Here is a 20043-nt window from a genome sequence, read left to right as displayed (position 1 = left end):
TTCGATACAGGTGTTTGGACCCAAACATAAAAAGGGTAACAAATAGAGACTATGGCGTAACCAAATAGAGACTTGTTGGGCGGCAGTAGAATGGGTGGGGAATTTTTCCACACCTGGAAGGAAGGGCCCCCCCTCCCCATAAAAAGCCGGTTTTTAATTCAACAACAGGTTCATTTCACTATATCCGATAACTAAATTTCTATCTGACGAAAATGGGTACTCTATTGTTATAATGGAGGAAAGCCACAAAGAGCTGGGTATATAATTGCAATTAAAATCTGGTTTAAAACCAAAAATACATCTGTAATACAACGAAATAGTTATACTCATGAGGTGAGATAAATAAACTCATGAAAATAAGATTAAAGTCTACTGCGAAGGTTTTTCCTTCTCTTAACACGAACAAGGGAATACATCTTCAATCTTGTAGCTAATTATGGTCACTGGATATGCTAATTAGTTGTTAGCTTGCTCAGATTTTGCTTTCCATACATAACTTTTTTTTTTAAAATTTAATCTAACACCATTACTTATGTATTTAATATACTTCTAACTTCACTCGCGTAACCATTCATGTTGATCACTGGTTACGATTTTCCTCTGTAGCTTGTAAATATTATGTTTTACTCTTCACTTTCATACACCTTTAACTATTTTGGTGTTTTGTTGATTTTGCATACGGATGAAGTACTAACGTTAAGTAGTTTTATGTATATATGTAGATTGCTAAATATAGACCATAACGAGCCTTGCAGACTACCGTGCAATGTCCTCCGAAGGCATCAAAAACCAATCCAATACGATACTCCTCACCTTTTGTTGAATCACCGGATTTTTAGAAAATCGTGAACTAACTTCATGAATGATTCCATCAACTCCACAACAACCATGATCAAGGGGCAAAAGTAGCTAATTACATTTTCAATCATTTATATCAAAAGAGTGAAAGTAGCTGTTAATTTAGTTCCTAAACATAGTCTAATGCAGTTGGTTACAAATTTGTGCATAAAATCGATTTGCAAACATTGAAACTTAGAGATGAAATTGAGCTAAGGCATCACAAATTGGTGCAATTTCTTCAGCACAAGCGCAGCCTTCACATGTACTCTCCTCTTCATCAATTTCATCCATAAGCCAACTTCTTTTTCTGTTATGTTGCATGGCACAACAAATGGACCTTTGGCTTAGAACCAAAGAATTTTTTACCCAAATCATCTTTAGAATCCTTGGCAAATTGTCACGGCAATGTTTCACTCTCCGTTTCTGAATCCTTGATTTCTTCATGGCGCTAAGCAGAGTCATACCTTTCCACTTTAGATTGTCCCCACCAAAGAGGAAAATTATTCCCAAGGCATAGGCAGCTTCGTCATGGCCTGATTTCGCAGCTTCTTCTAGGCATTCCAATGCTGATTCCAAATTCTTACCTATAAAATAATCAACCTAAGCAGTTCAAGGTTGAAAGTACAATGTTACCTAAAACTGATTAAAATATTTACAAGACAATGAAAATGGGTTAACTGCATGCGGAACATCATTAGCACATAAGGTTTAAAAAAAAATCATCAGGACACAAGCTGATTTTCCAAAGTTACCAATCAAGACATAGAATTATGGATTTTTACGAACAAAAAGGCACTGATAGTGTTCGTGTATGGTTAGAAGACTAATGTACGTGACATAAGCAGATCTTTTATTTTTTTCCTTCGGTAAGACATTACTATACTTTAGCTATGCATAAACAATTCCGTTTCTTTGAAGGCAATCAATCCATGGTCTCTTTTGTTTCTTGCTTCTTATGTTCCAAAGAAACCAAAGTTTTCCTAATGTTGAGCTGGAATTATAATGTCAAAGACTAAATTGTTCATTCCTAGCTTGAAGTCAAAAAGCAGAATATTCAAAATTAACAAAAAACCATGATGATTACCACCCCTTTTCGATACAAGGCTTCTGAATTTTTGCTTCGTCTGCACTTATTCAAAAACATGGAAACTTTATGATTTTTACGCCATGGAATGATTTCAAACTTTGTCGAGGGACACACACTGGTAAATATACTTTTCTTCCGAAACTTCGGAAAACACCTTACAACTACAACATAAGAATTGTGATCCATGAAACTGAAAAGAAAATCGCATGTAAAAAAAATTAAAGTTGCTCATGTTTGTATCATTAATAGCTGATTGTACCATATTTTTGCCCGGAAAAGATCAATGGATGAAGAAACTGTGACACGTGCAAGAACCTTTGATACCACCTTTTTGGGAAGGAAGGAGATGGAGGTTATTGTCTGCAAATTATCTGCATTGGCCATGTCCGGTTGCTTCCTTTTCTTGGCTGCAGACAATCCCGGACAGCCCCAACAATGAAGTCAAATTTTAGCAACCACTATTTTATACTCAAATAAAATAATGATTGATCTAGTACAACAACCTAAATTTCGCTTGTTTGTGGATAACACTCTGGTTTGTGAGCTTGCATGGCTTCAAGTTTCAAAACATGCTCCAAGTTACGTAATGTCGTATCAGGAAAGTAAGCTTCATAAGTTTTGCAATTAATTTCCAAAACGGATTAGGATTAACACTGTCAAATAGGGTGTGAAATTTTTCTATTTTTTCTATGTGGATTAATTAACGAATCTTCTACAAACAAAACAAATAGAAAAGGAATTTGATGAGGCGGCGGAGCGGGAAATTTATCACTGCATTAGTGCAACTACAGTGCATATTTTGACAACTACGTTATTTCTTCTTTCCACGATAGAAAGTGGTCAGACATAATTTTGGGGAGCGTCTCACCATAGCAATAAACCAACACTAATGGGAAAATGGCGATTTGTACTAAAGACGAAATACCTAAAGCACATGAAAAAACATTCATCCCAAACGTGCAAACAACACAGCAATCTAACTCCGATTTGGTGAAATTTTGAAGAAACGGAACCATACAGCGATAGCAAATACGAAAACAGTATTGAAGTGTAGTTATATGTAAAACGTGCAGAAACAAGCAAAGCTGGTGCCATATTGATAACTAACTAGAATGAGCACGTACCTGCAATCGATCATCAAACCATACTAAAAAATGCAGTAGCATCGCTTTGGCAGGCTAGGCCCGTCCGATCCAGGTAAAGCAGAAAGTCACGTTTCCTCACGATTTGCCTGCCTGACCCTGACTCCTCAGCTACTGCCACGTCCGTCCTAATTGGTACCCAAAAGCCATAAACCCCCCCACATAGTTGAAATTAGCAATTACAGGAAATTTTATTATGATGGCATAATGACACTTTACCCCCTCAAATTGGTATATGACATGTAGTATTTTGAGAATGGGGGAATGGAAAAGCAACAACATATTGATGGAAAAATTAGGGTACTGCATATGTTAAAGGGAAAAGCATGCAGAACGTCTTATTAAACGGAGTCATGACTTTTTCGTCTCTTACTTTTAAAAGTGTAATTTTACATCCCTTACAAATTAACATTGGTAAATGTTGGTCCCTATCTACTTTTTCCACCAACTTTCGCTGAAATCTACTACATGTCTTGTACATGATCGTTTTCGTGGTTTAAAATGATCAAATTCATTTCACATAATCTGATCCATTGTTCCTCACATTGCAGGAATGTGAGGAATTTTTTCGTCGCCCACATTTTGTAAAATAAATTTTTTCACCGCTCACAAATGTTTCCATGACTCACAATATGTTGGTGCTAGGTTTATCCAATATTATACACAGACCGTTAATACAAATGTTATTAATGCTAAAAAAAAGCAGGAAACGAGAGCAGAAACACTGTGGGAAAAAAAACAAACAAACAAGAGGGAAGGCTTAACACCTTTGCATTTCAACCTCGAAGGATTGGAACGAAATTTGGCCAACTTCGGGTCCGCATGGGGTCCAATTGTACAGGCATTCATTAGTCTAAGCAACCGTTTGGTAAAACAGTTTGGAATGGGGAGCGGTTTCATTCTATAACTAATATTTTTATAATTATGTATTTATTTTATAACATTTGTATATGCACATTGGACTAAAATATTTCATTTACTAAGTTACACACAATTAATAATAATATTATTAATTATATAGAATTATATAATGTATATTAATGTACGCAATATAATTGATATTATCAATTATACTAATAATTAATAATGTTTATTGATGCAAATTACAAATTCGTTTTAATCAATTTAGTAATACATTTTATACAAATATGTTTAATGAGTGAAAATTTCTTATATCCAGTACCAAAGAGCCAATGAACAACATATCAACTATAGTAAAGATAAAAATTCATCACACCGAACCAAACAAGAATATTGTAATGATTGATTCCATTCCAAATTCAAGATGAATGTTATGATTCAGAGTAAAATTGGCATAAATAGCTGCTATTTGTTGATGTAATGCATCAAACCCATAAGGAGCTGGTATGTTATGGCCAATATCTTTTATTTTCAAAATTTGACATTTAAAGTTTGTTAATTTTAAAATCTGCCAGTTTCTTTTTGATACCAAACCATTAGTGTGACACTCTTTCAATTTTAGTTACGAACATTTATGTATTTAACAGAAATTAGATATTTCACAGTAACCGGCCCTTGCAGGGCCGAAAATGTGTTCATGTGACGGAACAAAGTGATAAAGAGTTAATACTTTATAGACCATTATTTTTACAAAACTTTTTTATTTATATTAAATAGATAACCTACCCGTTTCAATTTGTAGGAATATTACTGTAATACTTTTTATATGTTACTTACAAACATTGATGTATTTGTCATAAATTAAATGTTTGACAGTGCAATGGCAATAAAGAGCTGGTATTTTGAATAGCTAATGCCCTTTTCCATATAAACCCCAACTCTTGAAGTTTATTAATCCCCCGTGGGGCAAGTGTCCACCCAAATGCTGTTGATAAATAGCTGTAGTTGGTTTCGGTGTTATTTAGCATGGGTTTAAGTGGAAATGCACACACAAAGTCCATACAAATACACTGGAATCACAATACAACCGGGACAATCAAAGGGAATCCACTGTTCCTCAGCCTTGGACGTTCCATGTAAAGTACAGATATGTGTATTCAATTAAATGTGAAACAGGCAATAATCTGTCTTCCCATGAACCCAGTTTCCACAACTTTTAATATTTTACTAAAATAACAATTCAAATCATTTTCAGTATTCGAAATTGAGTAGGTTTCATTAATGTTGTTAGAAAAGGCAGAAACCAACACAAAAACAACTCCAATTTATTAACGTTCGAAAAAGGATTCAGCACTTCAGCTGTACAAGTCCCCTAAACCGTCTACATATTACAACATGTAAAATCAAATTAGATTACATAATTACAACATTTGTGTTTGCCCTCTAAAAACAAGGGAACTCTTTCGTTAGAATGGAGGAAAGCCATAAAGAGGTGATGTTTTATTCGAAAACACCATTTTTTGGTAATTGTATCCGATAAGTGAATATGTTTTTTGCTCCAAAATGGGTACAAAGTCGTTGGAATGGCAGGAAAGCTATAAATTTGCTGGTGTTTTATTACGAAACACAAATATTTGTTTCCTTGTAAAAAAATTTGTTTTTGGGGTCCGAAAACAAGGGAACTCTTTTGTTGTATTGGAGGAAAGCCATAAAGAGTTGGTATTTTATTCGAGGACACCACTTTTTAAAATTTTATCAGATAAGTGAATATGTTTTTTTATTCCAAAAAAAAATGGGCACACTTTTGTTGGAATGGCAGGAAAGCTATATATTTGCTGGTGCTGTAGTGGAAAACACAAAATTTTTTTTCCGACCTCCAAAAATCGGGGAAGTCTTTCATTATAATGGAGGAAAACCATAAACAGGTGGTATTTTATTCGAAAACACCATTTTTGTAATTGTATCCAATAAGTGAATATGTTTTTTGCTCCAAAATGGGTACAAAGTCGTTGGAATGGCAGGAACGCTATAAATTTGCTGGTGCTTTATTGCAAAACACAATCTTTTTTTTTTGCTTTAAAAAATATTTGTTTTTGGGGTCCGAAAACAAGGGAACTCTTTTGTTGTATTGGAGGAAAGCCATAAAGAGCTAGTGTTTTATTCTAGGACACCGATTTTTTTAAATTTTATCCGATAAGTGAACATGTTTTTCGCTCCAAAATGGGCAGACTTTTGTTGCAATGGCAGGAAAGCTATAAATTTGCGGGTGCTGTAGTGGAAAACACAAATTTGTTTTTTCGACCTCGCAAAACAGGGGAGGTCTTTTGTTAAAATGGAGGAAAACCATAAGAAGGTGGTATGTTATTCGAAAACACCATTTTTTTGTAATTGTACCCGATAAGTGAATATATTTTTTGGTCCAAAACACAAATATTTTTGGTATGAAGTTGTTGGAATGGCAGGAAAGCTATAAATTTGCTAGTGCTTTATTGCAAAACACAAATATTTTTTTGGTTTAAAAAAAATTATTTTTGGGGTCCGAAACAAGGGAACTCTTTTGTTGTATTGGACGAAAGCCATAAAGAGTTGGTGTTTTATTCAAGGACACCACTTTTTTAAAATTTTATCTGACAAGTGAATATGTTTTTTCGCTCCAAAATGGGCAGACTTTTGTTGGAATGGCAGGAAAGTTATAAATTTGCGGGTGCTGTAGTGGAAAACACAAATTGTTTTTTTTGGCCTCGAAAAACAGGGGAAGTATTTTGTTAGAATGGAGGATAGCCATAAACAGGTGGTGTTTTATTCAAAAACACAATTTTTTGTAATTGTATCCAATAAGTGAATATGGTTTTTGCTCCAAAATGGGTACGAATTCGTTGGAATGGCAGGAAAGCTATAAATTTGCTGGTGCTTTATTGCAAAACACAATTATTTTTTCCTTTTAAAAAATTTTGTTTCTGCCATCCGAAAACAAGGGAACTCTCTTGTTGTAATGGAGGAAAGCCATAAAGAGCCACACCATTTTTGCCATTTTTTAAGGCTAAATAAATCTGTTTTTTCCTCGAAAGTGGGTACAGTTTTACTGTAAGGGGAAAAGCCGTAAATTTGCTGGTGCTTTATTGGAAAACACCATTTTTTTTCTAAAAACAAAAATTTGTTTTTGGCCTCCAACATTGGTAAAATTCTTTGTCATAATAGAGGCTGGTCATAAACAGTTGGTGTTTTATTAGAAAACACCATTTTTTTCCTCCATTACAACAATTTTGTTTTTCGCCCCCAAAATGGGTACTATTTTGCTGTAATTGGAGAAAGGCATAAAGAGCTGATGTTTTGTTGGAAAAATAATTTTTTAAAATTTTATTCGATAAATAAATCTGTTTTCGTCGTCCAAAGTGGGTACACTTTTGGTGTAATGGAGGAAAGCCATAAATGGGTTGGTGCTTTATTTGCAAAAAGGCTTTGTTTTCAAATTTATCCATCAATACATTTGTGTTTTTCACTCTGAAATGGGTACACTTTTTTAAGAATGGCGGAAAGCCGTAAAAAAACTGGTGTTTATCGTCTGAAAACCATGGTCAATACACGCCATTTCAAAAATTTTTTAACAAATTTTATTTAAGACAAATGGGTACTTTTTGCTTATGACGAAAGAAAACCATAAAGAGTTGGTTTTTTATGGCAAACTCATGCAACACAATAGGCGACCACGATTTGTTATAACAAAGTATCCCAAAAAATATTTAAAAAATTATTTGTTTTATTTTGAAACTTGTATAACCGTCGTTAAATTTAAAATTTCCCTTCCTTACACTTGAAAATCATGTCCACCCAAACACACACTCCAAACCCCTCCGTCTCTCTCCTTTCCTTCGACATGAAATACCAGCTCTTTATGGGTTTCCTAAATCGAATTAAACGTACCAGCTTTTTATGCGCATGATTTTCCAAAATGGAAACCATCAACACTTTTCAGATATCCTTTGTGTACTGAATTTGCCATGACAAAGGTTAAATTTGCCATGATACTGTCAATGTTGTCATAATTTAATCCGTGATGACAAGCACAGAATCAACCGTGTACAGCAAAAGATGTATGACTTACAGCCCAACAAATTCCACATTTTGGAATCAAGCCTGGTGCGACAAAAAAAAGTATATGTTCGGTTGACTGTAGAATATGATGCTTTGGACGTGGCAAACAAGAGCTGTCTTCATATGAATTCAGTCATTGTGTACAACTACGTAGAACTTACAGTGAATAACAGAAACAATAAGGTGTTTTATTGTAAAAATTTCTGGATGAAATTGAATGGAAACACAACCCAACTCCAATACCACCACCAGTCCTGCTTTACAACATGTATCAATTATACCATCACAGTTGTCTATACAAATTTGGGAGAGTGTTCACTGTTCAAAAGCAGTTAAACTGGGAGGAATCATACAATACAGGCTCCAACTGCAAGACTTGTATAATCTATTCATAAACAAACTCAGCGCTTGGCCTTTGCAATCAAAGCACAACTAAGGCCACACCAGGAACTGCCCATTAACTTTCACCTGTTCCAATATGAATTCAAAATTACACATTGTTTTATTCATGCAAGACAACCTTCCAGCCTCAACTCAGAAGCAGAAACAACAACTTGTTTATTAGAAGTTCAAGCAGTAGTTACCTGTTCCGTCAAACTATTTGCATCATGAGATCCATGTGCACCAGCTGCATGGATTCCTGCAGTAACATCTCCCAAATTCTGTTCCACTAATCCATCCACAAAGGTGTTTTTTGTACTGCAAGTTGTCCAAGGTTGTCACCAGCAGAGACATTCCCGTCTTTGAATCCAACATCCCCACTTCGTCTGCCAGTAGCTAATTTTTCCTATCCAATGACATATTAAATCAATGGATTAGCTAAAGCAATAGAGTTCATACACACTTCCATTTCTGAACACGTTCTACACTCACAGCATTGCATCTATCCGACAGAGGCACCAGATGGACAGATGGAGTGACTGGCATTTACGATTGTCTTAGACAACACAAGATGCTAACACACAAAAAGAATATGCTGACACGGAATACTTATAACATTTGAACTTATAAGGCTGGAGTAAAACAATTGTAGCCCACATACATAAGCAATAAAAGGCACAATCCTAAAAGATACAGCGGACAATGGAAACATACAATATATTTGGGAATAAACTCAAGAGCCACAACAATAGCAAAAATGTTGGGGATAAATTAATTTTTATTTGGGGAAATTGAGTACTCTGTCCTTGTAATGGAGGAAATGCATGAAGAGCTGGTGTTTTAGTGGAAAACGGGTTCAATTTAAATTTATGCCATCAACTACTTTTGGCGCGTCAACAACATGGGTAATCTGTTCTTATAATGGAGGAAAGGTATAAAAAGCTGGTGTTTTATTGTAAAACGGGTTTAATTTAAATGTAGCTGATGAATTAATCTGTATTTCAACAAATTGGGTACTTTGTTCTTGTAATGGAAGAAAGCCATAAAGAGCTATGCCTTTATTGGAAAGCGTGTTTAATTTAACTTCATGCCGTAAAGTAATTTTGGACAGAAAGCAAAATGGGTATTCTGTTCTTGTAATGGAGGACAGTCATAAAAAGTTGGTGTTTTAGTGCAAAACGGATTCAGCAACAATTTATCCGAAGAATAAATTTGTATATATGTCAATCGGGTATTCTGTTCTTATAATGGAGGAAAGCCATATAGAGGTGCTGTTTGATGCAAAACGTAGATTTTTTTTTGTCCACAATTGATTTTTTTGTAGGGATAATGGGTACACAGTCTTGTTATAATTTATGGGGCCATATAGAGCTTGTGTTTTATCAAAAACGGGTTTATTTTTTTTCAGTTAACCAAAAAATGGTTTATAGGAAAATGGACACTCTGTTGTTATGAAGACGGAAAGCCATACACAGCTGGTGTTTTACAATGAAACGGGTTAACTTTTTTGGTGATCCGATAAATTAAATTTATTTTGGGAAAATGGGTACTCAGTTGTTATAATGGAGGAAAGGTATATAGAGCTGGTCTTTTATGAACACACAGTCTACTGCTATATTATTTATAGAAGTCCTAATAAATGTATGTCTTTAACGGAAAATGGGAACTCTGTTCTTATAATGGAGGAAAGCCATAAAACACCATTTACGGTACAACTTTGGAAATTTGTAAGAATTTAACATTTGTTTCAGATATTTTATAATGAATTTGAACCTCCACCACCGCCCACTGCCACCCCCTCCTTCTCCTCTCTCTCCCTCTCTCTTTGTCTCTTTCTTTCAATTATTTCTTCCTCTTTCATGATGCCCTCTTTTCCCTGTCATTGCTCCCTTTTATTTAGTCCATATCAACATTTCTTGTGCCTGCCACCACCCAGTACCCACAGCCACTGCCACTCCCACCCCAATTGCCGCTCTTTTCGTTTGTCTCTTTCTCTCTCTGCACATCTCCCTCTCTCTCTTTCTCTCCCTCTCTCTTGTTTGTTTCTCTCTCCCTGTTCTTTCTTCATCTTTCCCTCTCCTCGTTTCCCTTCCCCTTTCTTCCCCCTCCAACAAGCACCCCAGCCACCACCCATTGCCACCGCCACCCTTTCTCTCTCTCTCTCTCTCTCCCTCTCTTTTCTTGTCCCCCTCTGTGCTTCAATTTTATCCCTCTCCGGTCTTCTCCATCTCCTTTCTCCCCTTTCTTCTCTGCCCCACCACCACCCTCCTCCTCATCTTTCTCTGTCTCGCTAATTCTATGTCTCATTTCTTCCTCTTTCCGTATCCTCTCTTCTCCATCTTGTTCCTCTCCTTTCTTCTCTTTGTCACCACCACCGTCGCCACCATACACCGCCACTGCCACAGCCGCATCCTTCTCTTTTCGCCTCTCTCGCTCTCTCACTCTTTATTCGTCTCCTTTCTTCCTCTCTCCCTCTTGTATCCATCCTGCCGTTCGCGAAGTAGATTTAACATCATAGCGCAACAGTTGCCATTGGCCAACATCTCTGTGGTTGTACAAAGGAAGTGCGAATTCCCTGGTACTGAACCCCCATTCATTGTAAACCACAGCTACATTTCACATGGCGACATTTGCAGCTGCAAATGAAGACTCTACCACGAGATCGGAGCTGCGATGTCGCTGTGGATTGGTTGCCCATATACAAACTTCTTTCACGAACGGCAACCCAGGCCGTAGATTTGCAGCATGCAACAATTACCCGGTTTGTTCCCTATTGTCATATAAAGTTTATAGATAACTCATCTACTTATGCAATTATATTGGAGGGGCCACAAACCCCCTTTGAATCCAGCCACACAGATGCTCTTTTTTCAGGTGGGTCGATGTTGATAGCTGCTACAACAGGGGAAGATCGCTTGCTAGGTTAGCAGCTGAGAAGATATGTACACTAAAGGAAGCCAATTCGGCTCTGCAGGCGATGAAACGTCCATGCCATAAACTGGAATCAATGTTTGACGCGTAGGGTTGCAGAATTGGAAAAGGAGAATGAAGGTCTGCGAATGGTTGAGCAAGAATGCGGAGAGAAGCAGCAGTTGCTGTACAGGAAGCTATGGTGTTACAACAAGTGCTTCTTGGTAGTAAGTGTGGTGTATGTGGGTGTCATTGCATTGGCCTACTATTGGAATGCACAGCATTTGCCAAAAGTTGGGAACTTGCATTATCTAATGCCATCACACAGACAACTCCCACGATAGAACATTTTGTTAATGAAAGGTCTGGACAGTTAGCTACCACGGTTATTTTATTCGGTGCTTATCCCCTATTTTGTAAATATAGTTCAACTTTGCACACTACAGATGACCCAACACAAACAGTAGTATACAAGTATATTTAGATTCACACATCAATACACAACAACCAACCTACTTTTGTCCACCGCAAACAAGTAGTGAACGGTGCACATTCACACAGAAAAGCAACTACCAATTCAATGTACCCAAAACAACATGCTTCACCAATCCGCAATGTCGGTCGATGGTGGTACAAAGGCATCAACAGGTCCACCTGGTAGTTGATCAACCTGCCCAACCTGGCCACAAAGTATGTAAATTACCTCATACCGAACACAGTTACAGATTGCTTACACATCTGCCCACTATATGGCAAAAAATTTAAAAAACATTACAATGTGCACGAATACCTGATACGAGGAAGGGCGTGGTGAATGCAGGATGAAGCCATAAAACCCATCCACATTGCCCGGTCCTCCCTAATCCAATTCAAATAATGGTGGTCAGTTAAAAAAATGCATTGACATGCTACACGAATGACTCATTATGCAGTAAACTAAGACACCAATGCATGCTACTATTGTAATTACCGATTCCATTGCTTTCCCCTACCGTACGCCATCTGCTCCTCCCACATCCATGTCCTGCAACCAGTTACACATCCCATATTAACACACGCGCTAGCATACGGGTACACAGGGTTTCAGGCTAACATTTAAAGGACATAATGTGTTCTTCTTGAAATACCTTACCGGTGTCACTTAGTGCCACCGAACTATACAAATTATATCTAACACCAATTTTAGTGATATTATGTTCATTTCAGTATTTTACTTCCTACATTATCAAAATAAGCCAACAATTTGTCAACTATGTGACCATTCAACGAGAAGATGTACGCATTAGTTAGGAGGGCGTGAACATGGGTTTAATTGTACGCAGAACATAGTAGCAAAGGTAGCGAGGGCTGTATACAGACCATAGTCCATATGTTTCACATAAAATCCATTCCAACCTGAATTCATACAACGGGCTCCATTGGTCGCTGGTGCCCCATTTTTTAAGGCACAATGATTCGGCCAACGGGTGTCGTCCCTGTATTGCTTAGTTGTGCATGAGCAGTAGAACTACAATTTGTATGACGAACATCGTTGTCCATGGATCTGCGCTTTGATGACGCGTTTGGCCCACTTCCTCTTCCCCTGCATTAGTAACAAAACAAATCGGACTAAACTGCACACTTACCCTTTTGTGTTCCATAGCAAGTAACATATGTTATGTATGCCTATATATGTATACACAGTTGCATTGTGTGCCGAAGTGCATTATACATGAGATGTTCCAGTAATACGCCATAGATATTGTTGTCTACCTCGCTTTCCCTCGACACAGGACTCGTGCTACAATGAATTCGGGGTCCTTAACCCAATCCCTTTGACCTCCTGTTTCATTGGTCAATTGCACAGCTACACAGCCCTCGCCTCTGTGCCTCTTGCATTGCAGCTCTTTAGCTCGAACTGACTCATTGTGGAACAGTTCCAATGCATTTGTGTATCCTTCCGACGCATTGCACGTACTCCTACATACATCATTTGCTGCCGACAGTAGTGTAGAATATCTGGATATCTCTATGAGGTGAGGGCTGCTTGTTTGAGCCGCCTCGTCATTTATTACGTCTTCCTTTGCTAGTCGAGTCCACCTCTTCATGATGTAGTTTGAAGGGATCCTTTTTAGTTCCTCGAATAGCATTGCACGAAACATGCGACAACAAGGCAGCCCATGTGTTTCCATTTTCAAGCAGGAGCACTTCATATGTCCCGTGGATCTGTTATACATCACAGTATAATACGAGTAATTGTACGGATGCTTCATGAAGTGGACAACGGTGATTCCATCATCCGTGCCATTAATCCCACAAAATAGCCCCTGCTTCTTCATTTCCTCCCATACCACAATGAAAGTTGACCTAATAAACACTTCACCACCATATTTTTTCAGCGCCTGTAGATGTGTCACTCCGACAAGGGTACTGTGCTCTGTCACAGCCCTTTGACGCCTTTCTTCATGTCCCAAACGGCCCACGGCCAAGTCATATGTTTGAAGGCACTCAAAAAGTTTCAACTTCAGGGTGAGATGTAATTTTAAGACTTGATGCATTTTCTCATACCGTCGGATACTCCGCACTCTCCAAAAAAGTTGCCTCTTAGAAAAGCCATAGCCCACAGCTCCCTGTTTCGGTACATCTTCTTAACCTATTCGTTATTTTCAAGCCCAAAACGTCTCACAACCCCTACCCACCTCGTTTCAAAATGTATCGCTGTACAATTCATAAACATGCAGGTTTTGAATGTCTGCAAGAACTCTTTGTCCCTTACATTTGTGGCTGCATTCATTTCCAAATGAAAGCTGCAAAGTCTATGCTTAGCTGTAGGCATCAATTTTTTAATGCACTTTCGCATTGACTTGTCCCCATCTATCACAACTGCTATTGGTTTCCTCCCATGCATTGCTTCTAAGAATGTACTTATAACCCAATTGTATCCCTTATCTCCTTCATGAATGATAAAAGCATATGCAAAGATACATGTGGAATAGTGATTGTTAACCCCACACAACACAACCAATGGAAATCTGTACTGGTTCATACTATACGTGCTGTCAAACACCAGCACATCACCAAAATATCTATAGTCATCTCTACACACTGAATCAGCCCAAAGCAGGCGATTCAGATGGCCATGGGCATCTACAGAATATTTGAAAAATAAATTCGGATCACCTCGTTGCTTGCCTAACAAGAATGCAATTGCCAAATCACTGTCCCCATCACCAACTGCTACCTGTCTCTGCCGATTTAGCGCATTGTACATATCAGTTTCATGAAAGCCCAAGTTGTAGTATCCTCTAGCCTGTACAGCTAGTAGTCTCATAATATGACTTGTTCTTGTGCCTGCTTGTTGCATAACTACTGCCTGTTGCAGGTCCGACTTCCCAACCTTTCTATGAGGCCTCATGAAACTAACACATTCAAGACTGAACAAAATGATGGCAATGTGCACTAACAAATTCTACAACAACGTACTTCTGTTTCGCCTCATCGAATCGAATCTTCAAACGTGCTTGACACTTCACTCTTGTTACTACCTTCAGTTCCCTTATTCGATCGACTCTGTTCAGGTGCTTTTCAAGTCTTTCGCCTTCCTTATTACAAAGCTATGACCTCACTCGGACATACCTTTTCTTATCTTTTCTCTTGCACCCTTTTCGCACCCAAAACCAGTAGCTCTTGCATACATCATATAGAATGATTCTGCCTCTTCAGTACTCTCAAACTCCATGCTACCTACATCTATATCATCAATATGTTCGAATGCAGCGTTTACATTTGCGCCATCTTCACCACATGCTCTCCTACAGTCCCCTGCCCTCTTATTCCTTCTGTTCTGCAATTCGTTGTTGAATTGACAATTTTTAATTTGTTAGCACTTTCTTCCACTTCGGCATGCGCGGCAACATACCGTCTGCTGGATGGATGCCCTTCCACCATTTCTATTTGCAGCCCCGACGTTACCTAGCATTCAAACACGCTGTATACCATGTCGCCATTTGACTCAGTGACGGCAAATGACCTCAGAAACCTAAAATAAGGGATGAAACTAATCATTCAATGCCATCATAGGTAACGAACAATTTTCTGATGTACACAATGTTCTTGCAGGTAAATATTATTACATGATAATCCCCTCAAAATGGGGTAAAGATGCCCTTTGTGACAATCAATGTAGGTTACACAACAGATAACTTCATCTTTACAATCTTGTTCTTGCAATTTCATGATGAAATATGACACAGAATTTTTGTCGAACATAAACGGAATCGCAACATAAAGACATACCAATACGCTTCCTCATTTGATACTCTCCACTGCTGCAATCTATCCACAAGAAGCCGCGCCGCAGAGGGGAATACGACACACTTCCAATACCTCATTCTCTGCACAGCGTTTCCATTCACATTTGCAGGTATTAATTAATTACAAAGCAAATCTCTGGAAAATACGGAAAACAACCAACGCACTTTTGTTGCACTGTTGAAGAACACAATTGATGTTCAACACCGTAGTGTCACTGTACCTCGACTAACTTTGTTGGAGATTCACAACAAATGACGGTGAGGCTATGTACAAATTTTTCCCCAATTCAGTCCTGTTTTGGGGGTACACTGAAAGTAAACAAGCTATAGTGCCCAGAGTCCATTACCTTTATTTCTAGCTTAGTTTTCCAAAGCAGTTGTGGCGCTTCTTTTTTTGCCTCTCTGTTCTTCACAATTTGTTATTCACCATATGTACAAACTTGCATGACGTATGAGCAGAGTGGCAATAATTAAAATAATATTTTTTCGATGTATACATATTTCATTCCTTTTTTTTGCATTTAAACAAAATGAATGAAAATCTTTTACAAAAAAGCACATAAGTTAAAAGTAATGGTCTAAAAGGGAAAAAAATAGCAGATACGTATAGTACTTGTAGTTCATGTTCGAAGGACTATAGTGCTGTTTTTTGAAAAATACCCTGAAAAATTTCTAATCCAAACGGAACCGATTCTTCATTATTTAAAATGTCAAATCTGCGATTGTGTTTTAATTGTTATCCATTGGTATCATAAAGTATCATTTTCCCATCAAATACCACCTCTTTAATACCCATTTTTCCATAAATAAATTTGTTTATCAGATAAAATACATACAAATTCGTTTCTCAATAAAACACTAACTCTTTATGGCTTTCCTCTATTATAAGAACAGAGTACCCATATTTTCATAAACAAATTTATTTATCGGATAAAATAAAAATAAATCCATTTTTCAATAAAACACTAACTCTTTATGGCTTTCCTCCATTATAAAAATAGAGTACCCATTTTTGAGTGAATTAATATCTATAATCAGTTATTATGTAGGTATATTACCAGTACTTACCCCCATGAGGTACTTGCAGCCTTAATGACTAATAAAACCTCTTATCATTAATTAATATAAACTTCAAAATATTAGTTTGAGTACAGTTTTTAATGTAAAACTATACATGTATTGCAAAAATCAGTAAGTGTTAATCGTCAATAAAATTTACCATGTTACTACTAAGATTTAGTATCAATGAATAAAAACCTAATGTTAGTTGAAGTAAACGTACTCTCCAATAGTTTAAAGTATGACAAAATTTGTAGATCACTTAAGAATTGCATTTTTGTGGAAGATGGATCTTAAAATAATAATAAAGATTTTTATTACAAAACGAATGATATATGGATACAAATGAATGTTTTGAGCAGTTCATACTATCAAAAAATGTTTAGTGATACCTGTATTTTTTTGAAGTGAACTTGCTAAACCTTTTAAAAACATTTTAGTGCAATCACGATAATGTAAAATTCGTTTTGTGATCAGTTATTTTTTCCTTTGTAATCTTGCAAGTTTGGAATTAAGATGCCATTGAATCATGTTTGGAGCCAATAGGGGCTAATGGGGGACATAGCTCCCCCCTCCCCCAAGTTTTACAAATTGTAATTCATACTGTGTAAAAATTAGTGTAAAACGAAGTAAGCCCTCCTAATTTTTACAACTTTAGTTTATATTATAAGAATGTATATATATATGTGTGTGTGTGTTTGTGTGAATTAACTACTTTTGAATTAATTTTTTCTTAAAAAGTTATTTATTTTTTACATCTCTTTATAATTAAAATTAATATTTGATTTTTTTAAATGTCATATATTTAAATAGATGAAAATTATTTTCAACATAACACATAAAAATAATTTCATGATACTACAAAAACGTATTCAGTGAGACCTGTATTTCTTAGAAGTGAACTTGTTGAACCTTCATCAAATATTTGAGTGGGATCACCGTAGTATAAAATTCATTTTATGATTAGTTGTTTTCTCCTTTGTAATCTTGTTGATATGAAATTAAGACGCCATTGAGTTCAATGATGGAACCAATAGGGACTAATGGGGCCATAGCTCCACTCTCCCCCAAATTTTAAAAATTTTATCTCACATTTGTAATTATTTGTATAAAACGAAGTTAGCCTTCCTAAGTTTTTACAATTTTAGCCCCTCTAGAAAAATTTTAGGCCCTCTAGAAAAAAATTCTTGGCTTTGTCACTGACTGAAATGTTTGTAACTGAGATTTATCCATGGTGAACGTATGCTACATAATTTTTTCACTGTATTGAATTTATATGATGCCATCTGAAATGGGTCAATTGGATTAGTGAGCATCAGTTTTGTGAATGATTATGAGAGTAAACTATATTATGACAATAAAATACGTTGAATTGTGAAAATTATAATTTAAACATGCTCCTAAATTTTGGACATGTGACTTTTGTAATTGTGAATTTCTTAAATTAACAGTTAGTTATTACTATGAGTCATGTGGTAAGTGTGAGATATGAATGTCAGTAATAACTGTTACTTATTGTTATCAGTAAAGTCAGCAGTAAATGTGAGACGTTAATTGGAATTTGCAGATATCATTTTACATGGGTGGTCATTAACTGTTAGTTAAAATTTAGGAGTTATGGGTTAGTGGGGAAAACGTGAGGGAAATGTGGCAAAAACATGAGCATGATTATACGATTTGTACGAGCAGTTATAGGATTAGTTGTGAGATAAAAATTTCTTAATTTTAGAAATGTAAAATTCTAATAAAATAATATTCAAACTTTTGACAATTTGGAAAACTCCTTATCCGAAATTCCCTCTGCAATACATATACATAGATATAGATGTCTTTTTTTTTAGTGGTTAAATCTCATATTCGGGAACTATCTGCAGAAAAAAATAAAATTCTAGACTATACTAATGTTGTTATACCAACTCTGTTATTCTTATTATTGCATTAATTGTTATGCTATTTCTCTGATTTTGTTAGGTCTACATTAATACAATTTTAATTCTTATTATGTCTCGTGTCCCAGAAAATACATATTATCCCATTCAGGTGGATACGTCCAACAGATAATCAAATTGATGCTAAAAATTTAGAATGCATAAGTTACTTTTGCATAACAGTTGCACAGGTTTCTTCAGACTATACGAATTAGGTGTCTTGCGTTTGCAAAAAGAATGTCTAGCATATTTTTGTATTGGAAATGGAGTTAAAACTTGCTATAGGTTACTTTCCTGTATTTCAATTTTATCCTAAAGGGTAATTTGCTGTTCAACCTAATTTTATTCTGATTTTATCCAACTAATAAATTAATTTATGAAAATAGATAATTTATGGAGGAAATCCATAAGTAGCTGGTGCTTTATTGAAAAATGGATTTATTTTTATTTTATCTAATAAATAAATTTGTTTATGAAAAATGGGTACTCTGTTCTTATAATGGAGGAAAGCCATAAAGAGCTAATGTTTTATTGGAAGGCGGATTTTTTTTTATCTGATAAATAATTTTTTTTTTTGGAAAAATGGGTATTCTGTTCTTATAATAGAGGAAAGTCATAAAAAGCTACTGTTCTATTGAAAAATGTGTTTATTTTTATTTTATCCGATAAATAAATTTATTTATGAGAAAATGGGTACTTTGTTCTTATAATAGAGAAAAGTCATAAAGATCTAGTGTTTAATTGAAAAATGGGTTTATTTTATTTTATCCGATAAATAAATTCTTTTACAAAAAAATGAGTACTCTGTTCTTATAATGGAGAAAAGTCATAAAGAGATAGTGTTTTATTAGAAAATGGGTTTATTTTTATTTTATTCAATAAATAAATTTTTTTATGGGAAAATGAGTACTCTGTTCTTATAATGGAGGAAAACCTTAAAGAACTAGTGTTTATTTGGAAAACGGATTTATTTTTATTTTATCCGATAAATAAATTTTTCTATGCAAAAATGGGTACTCTGTTTTTATAATGGAGAAAAGCCATAAAGAACTAGTGTTTTATTGAAAAACGGGTTCATTTTTATTTTATCCGACAAATAAATTTTTTTAAGGAAAAATGGGTACTCTGTTCTTGTAATGGAAGAAAGTTATAAAGAGCTAGTGTTTTATTGCAAAACCGGTTTATTTTTATTTTATGCGATATATAAAATTTTTAAGGGAAAATGGGTGTTAAAGAGGTGATATTTGATGGAAAAATGATACTTTAGGATACCAATGGATAACATTTAAAACACAATCACAGATTTGGTATTTTAAATAATGAAGAATCGGTTCTGTTTCGATTATATATTTTTGGGGGTATTTTTCAAAAACAGCACTGTAGTCCTTCGAATGTGAAATACAAGTACTGTACATATCTGCTATTCCTTTCCCTTTTAGACTAATCCTTTT

At 35.8% G+C, this 20043-nt stretch overlaps 2 protein-coding genes across 2 annotated transcripts; both read right to left on the bottom strand.

Annotated features, from left to right (window-relative positions):
• Positions 1-1032: 1032 nt before the first annotated feature.
• On the bottom strand, positions 1033-2311 carry LOC113771175. The gene is made up of 3 exons (XM_027315789.1): positions 2187-2311; positions 2025-2088; positions 1033-1440 (listed from the first exon to the last, which is right to left on the bottom strand). The coding sequence occupies exons 1-3, from the start codon at positions 2309-2311 to the stop codon at positions 1033-1035; spliced, it is 597 nt and encodes a 198-aa protein (XP_027171590.1).
• Positions 2312-13945: 11634 nt separating this feature from the next.
• LOC113771174 (protein FAR-RED IMPAIRED RESPONSE 1-like) lies at positions 13946-15683 on the bottom strand. The gene is made up of 4 exons (XM_027315788.1): positions 15589-15683; positions 15289-15331; positions 14964-15136; positions 13946-14726 (listed from the first exon to the last, which is right to left on the bottom strand). The coding sequence occupies exons 1-4, from the start codon at positions 15681-15683 to the stop codon at positions 13946-13948; spliced, it is 1092 nt and encodes a 363-aa protein (XP_027171589.1).
• Positions 15684-20043: the final 4360 nt, after the last annotated feature.

Source organism: Coffea eugenioides, chromosome 5 (assembly GCF_003713205.1).
Source record: "Coffea eugenioides isolate CCC68of chromosome 5, Ceug_1.0, whole genome shotgun sequence".
Taxonomy (NCBI): domain Eukaryota; kingdom Viridiplantae; phylum Streptophyta; class Magnoliopsida; order Gentianales; family Rubiaceae; genus Coffea; species Coffea eugenioides.
The sequence above is the reverse complement of the archived record's forward strand: the minus strand, read 5'-3'. Positions and strand labels throughout refer to the sequence as shown.

What these genes read in the sequence shown, in the direction of transcription:
- LOC113771174 (XM_027315788.1), bottom strand. Translation starts at nt 15,683, where the DNA reads ATGAGGTATTGGAAGTGTGTCGTATTCCCCTCTGCGGCGCGGCTTCTT. An exon ending in CTGAGTCAAATGGCGACATG is followed by an intron (nt 15,137 to 15,288) that starts GTATACAGCGTG and finishes AACGAATTGCAG; the next exon opens with AACAGAAGGAATAAGAGGGC. An exon ending in GCAAGAGCTACTGGTTTTGG is followed by an intron (nt 14,727 to 14,963) that starts GTGCGAAAAGGG and finishes CATTTTGTTCAG; the next exon opens with TCTTGAATGTGTTAGTTTCA.
- LOC113771175 (XM_027315789.1), bottom strand. Translation starts at nt 2,311, where the DNA reads ATGGCCAATGCAGATAATTTGCAGACAATAACCTCCATCTCCTTCCTT. An exon ending in CTTTTCCGGGCAAAAATATG is followed by an intron (nt 2,089 to 2,186) that starts GTACAATCAGCT and finishes CTTATGTTGTAG; the next exon opens with TTGTAAGGTGTTTTCCGAAG. An exon ending in AGTGTGTGTCCCTCGACAAA is followed by an intron (nt 1,441 to 2,024) that starts GTTTGAAATCAT and finishes TGAACTGCTTAG; the next exon opens with GTTGATTATTTTATAGGTAA.